Here is a 4,037-nt window from a genome sequence, read left to right on the forward strand (position 1 = left end):
CCCGCGGGAGACGGGAGGGGAGCAGAGCTGGGAGAAGCCGCGCAGACTGGGACACGGGGTGGGGAGAAGGGTTTGGGACACCGGATGGGATTTACCCCCACCTACATACATGAGTCAGAGTTTCCCAAAGGGAAGGTTCATTCCGAAAAGTAGGGGATTTTGGGGAACGTGGAACTCTGGGACGTGTTGCCCTCAGGGGAATAGAGCCCGAGGACCTGTGGTGGGCTGGATGGGAGGAGGAGAGTTGCATCCCTCCCCACAGGGTCCTTGGCGATGGCCCTGCTCTCTTCTGCGGGGGGCAGAGGGGGACATCGGGGGAAATACTGCAGACGTTTATTAATCCAGTTACTCAAGGAAACCCTCAGCCGCTGTCCCCGGGGGCCTTAAGCAGAACAGTGGAACGGCTTCAACAGGCTGGGGCCAGCGTGTCCATCGTAGTATCATTGCTGCATGCGGTGGTGTCCTCCAGCTCCGCAAAGACCCTCCGGAGGGCGACCTGGAGGGACACCAAGGAGCAGTGCCTCCGGCAGCTCCCCACCAAGAAGTAGATGAAGGGGTTGATGCTGCTGTTGACGCAGGCGAGCAGGAAAACCACCTGGGAGGGCGCGAGGATGTAGCCGAACTGCTGCAGGAAATTCCAGATGCTGAGGGGAGCCCCAAAGATGAGAAAGAAGAGGACGGTGAGGAAGATTACGATGTAGAGCCTCTTGGGTTGGTGCTGCTGAGAGCCACACAGGACCTTAATGAAGAGGATTGTGCTGGAAATGACCATGGATGGGGTAAAGATGAGGATGTTGAGGATGTACATGGAGATGAGAGCCATCTGGCAGTGCTCATTCTCATGCAACAGGCACAGAGAAGTGACTGCAGCAATGACAGTGATGGAGAGGGTCCAGAGCAGGGCACACACCACGGCTGACAAGCACTGGGGGCGGCGGATGCTGGAGCAGAGGATGGACACACACCTCTCGATGCTGATGGCCGTCAGGAGGTACAGGCCCATGTTGTAGGAGAACAGCGAGAGCAGGAAAAACGGTCTCAGGTACATCAGAGGCACAACAATGAAGCAAGAGACGTTCTGTATCAGGTAGAGGAGGGTCCAGGTGACCACGAAGAGGAGGAAAGTGAAGTCAGCGACGGCCAGGTTGAGGACGTAGACGGTGATGGGGTTCCTGCGGATGCGGAAGCCGAGGGGCCAGAGAATGGCCCCGTTCCCCACCAGCCCGCAGAGGCAGGTGAACAGCGTGACACCATCTATGGCCATTTCAGTGACCTCTATCCTGCACGTGTCTTCTCCATCGGTGATCGGCACGGGCGATGCGAGAGGTGGGGATGTCTGGTTCAGCTCCATGGATGGATGCTGGGCAGGTGGTGGGATGTGGTCCCCGGCTGCGGTCAGAGTGGACAGTGAGTTAGCGGCTTGGAGAAGGCAGGGCTGATCTGCACGGCTCCTCGCCAGCTCCCTGCGCTGGGAAGGCATCAGTGGAGGACAAGCGGGACGTGCTGGGGAGGGGAACGGTGGACATTGTGGGGTGGGAGTTGGAGACGGGGGAGGAGGGGAGGTTCACCAGGAGATGCAGCAGGTAAGCGCAGGGCAGGGGGGAGAGGACCTGGGGAGACCGCTGCCGGTCACCAGGAGAGGATGGGAGGAACTGGTGCTGGTGGTGGATGCTGGAGGAAAGGAAGGTGGGGTAAGGATGAAGGAAAACATTGCACTTAACTGTTAGTTTTGGTGAAGCAGCAGGAGAGGGCTGTCCCTCCAGCTGGGCTCGAGCAGATCAGCGTTGGTGTCTCGGTATCTCACGCTCCCTTCGGATCCATATCCTGAAGCAGATCCTCCCAGGCTATTTGCGTGAAGAAGAAAGTCCCCTGGTCACCAGGAGGTCCCCGCTCTCGTCCTGCTGGCTCCTCTCCGTGCCCGGTCCCCGGAGCACCCCTCAGCAGTGGGGTCACGGGGGAGTCGGGACGGGTTTTGTAACTGCGGCTACGTCAGAGCTCCACTTCCTTGGTTTTATTTATCTTGCTTTTTTTTTTTTTTTTTTTTTTTCCCCCACAAAGGAAGTGGATTTTGCCAGAAGCTTCGCAAGCAGAATTTTGTGAATGACTCCTCGTTTACTCCTGATTAGAAACACCCCTCCCGAGACACCGACCTGCTCGTGGACTGCCTTCCCTCTCCTGGCAGCTTTCTGCCATTCTGCGTTTCTCCCCTGCCTGTCTCAGGGCTCCCTGGACCTCAGCATCCCCGGGGGGGGCCATCACCCCTTCAGGAGCAAAGTGTGATGCTGGCAGTCCTGGTGCTGCTGGCGATGCTGGTGGTGCTGGCACTGGTCATGCTGGTGGCACCGGCAGTGCTGGCAGTGCTGGCGATGCTGGTGGTGCTGGCAGTGCTGGCAGCACTGGCAGGGCAGCTGGGCGCTTCTCAGAAGCAGCTCCCCTTCTGGGAAGAGCACGGGGATCATCGCCAAAACCTCTCCTGAGCCCAAGGGAGCGCACCTTCAAACCGGAGCCAAGAATTAGCATTCCTTGTCGGTCTAATGTGGGCTCTGACAGCCCAGTTGAAGGACAACAACCGTTTTTTTTTAGCCAGGCTACAATGATACCGGTACTTATAGCCCAGATTAATTATTGCTAACACCCCTTCGCAATGCAATGAAAGCTCTTAGCGACTAGCTTTTGGGGTGCCGTGCTCCCCCTCCCAGCGGGCCGTTCCAGTGAGCTGCATCTCTCCCAGCTCTCCACTGGTGGCACATCCTCCTCCTCCTCAGTCTTGGGAGCGCTTGTGGTTGTTTTTACATGATCCCACCCCTTTGGTAGCCTGCACAGCCCGGGGCTGCAGCTCCCGAGCTCGGTCTGGATGTTGTTAAACTTTCCTGTGGCTCATGGCTCCTGCCCAGGACCGAGCAGAGCATCTCCTCGGAGGCACTCACCCCACCATGCCTGGTCTGGCCCCACCATCACCTGGACCTGGGCAGGTCCATGGGACCCTGAGCTCCTCTCAGCCACTGCACAGCCTGCGAAGGGCTTAATGTTATAGCCCAGATGTTTTATGCAATGAATATCCTCGTTGTGATGATTAGAACGACAGAGCTTCTCCGGAGGGACCCACCGCTCCGAGGAGCGCTCTGCCTCTCCCACGCCACGGTGCCCCGGCAAGCGGGAGGCACTTTTGGCTTCTCCCCTGGCTGACCACCCGGTTCTTTGCTGCGGTAGCCTTCGGCAGCTCTAAAACATGCTGCGAACGCTTAAAATTGCCTCCCAAAGTCCTCAGATTTATCCCGCGAACGATTCCAGTTTCAGCACTTTCGGTAAGGGCAGAGCGGTTTCCCAGGGTTTCGTACCAAAGTCGCGTCACACCAAATTCCCATCACACCACAGTCCCTTCCTTCGGAGGGGGCTGCATTACAGAAGCCAACGCTGTCACCTGCGTCCTCGTGTTCCCTCCCCCTGTCACAGCACGCTGTGTTTGGTGCGAGAAGCCGGCCAAGCTGCACGGGGCAGAGCCCACGGCTGAGCCACGAGCCCTGGGGATGCTGGCGGGAGCTGCGGGATTCTCCCCGCTCCCTTCTCCTCCCGCATTCCCCAGCTACATCCATCAGCCGCATCCCGGCTTCCCGAAGGCAGGCAAACCCACCGGCGTCCCCGCAGCCACCCCCGTTAGGCTTTGTGGGGGCTGCTTTCCAGTTTGCAGAGCCAGAAGGGATAGAGCATCTTTACTGGGGCGCTGCTGGGCTTTGGGCTCGGGCTGGGACGACCGGGAACAGGCGCATCCGCATCTGCAGCGCTGAGCATCCACAGCGCCTGGAGGATTCCTGAGAGAAACCTCCCACTCGTTCCTCAGGGTATCTGAAGCATCCAGAAATGAACGACTCCGGACCTCTTCCCAAATCGCAGTGTGCACATATGTCATAGAGTCATAGAATGGTTTGGGTTAGAAGGGACCATAAAGATCCTCTAGTTCCACGCCCTGCCCTGGGCAGGGACACCTCCCACCAGCCCAGGTTGCTCCAAGCCCCGTCCAACCTGCCCTTGAACACCTC

General features: G+C 58.6%; 1 protein-coding gene across 1 annotated transcript; it reads right to left on the minus strand.

Moving 5' to 3' along the window:
* Positions 1 to 406: 406 nt before the first annotated feature.
* On the minus strand, positions 407 to 1,351 carry LOC104287515 (mas-related G-protein coupled receptor member H-like). The gene has a single exon (XM_009886231.1). It carries the CDS (start codon positions 1,349 to 1,351, stop codon positions 407 to 409), a length of 945 nt encoding a protein of 314 aa, XP_009884533.1.
* Between the last annotated feature and the right edge of the window lie 2,686 nt (positions 1,352 to 4,037).

Source organism: Charadrius vociferus, unplaced genomic scaffold, assembly GCF_000708025.1.
Source record: "Charadrius vociferus isolate BGI_N301 unplaced genomic scaffold, ASM70802v2 scaffold115, whole genome shotgun sequence".
In the NCBI taxonomy this organism is placed as follows: domain Eukaryota; kingdom Metazoa; phylum Chordata; class Aves; order Charadriiformes; family Charadriidae; genus Charadrius; species Charadrius vociferus.

Bases quoted from the DNA above. Each gene is read 5' to 3' on its own strand.
- LOC104287515 (XM_009886231.1), bottom strand. From the start codon at position 1,351: ATGGAGCTGAACCAGACATCCCCACCTCTCGCATCGCCCGTGCCGATC.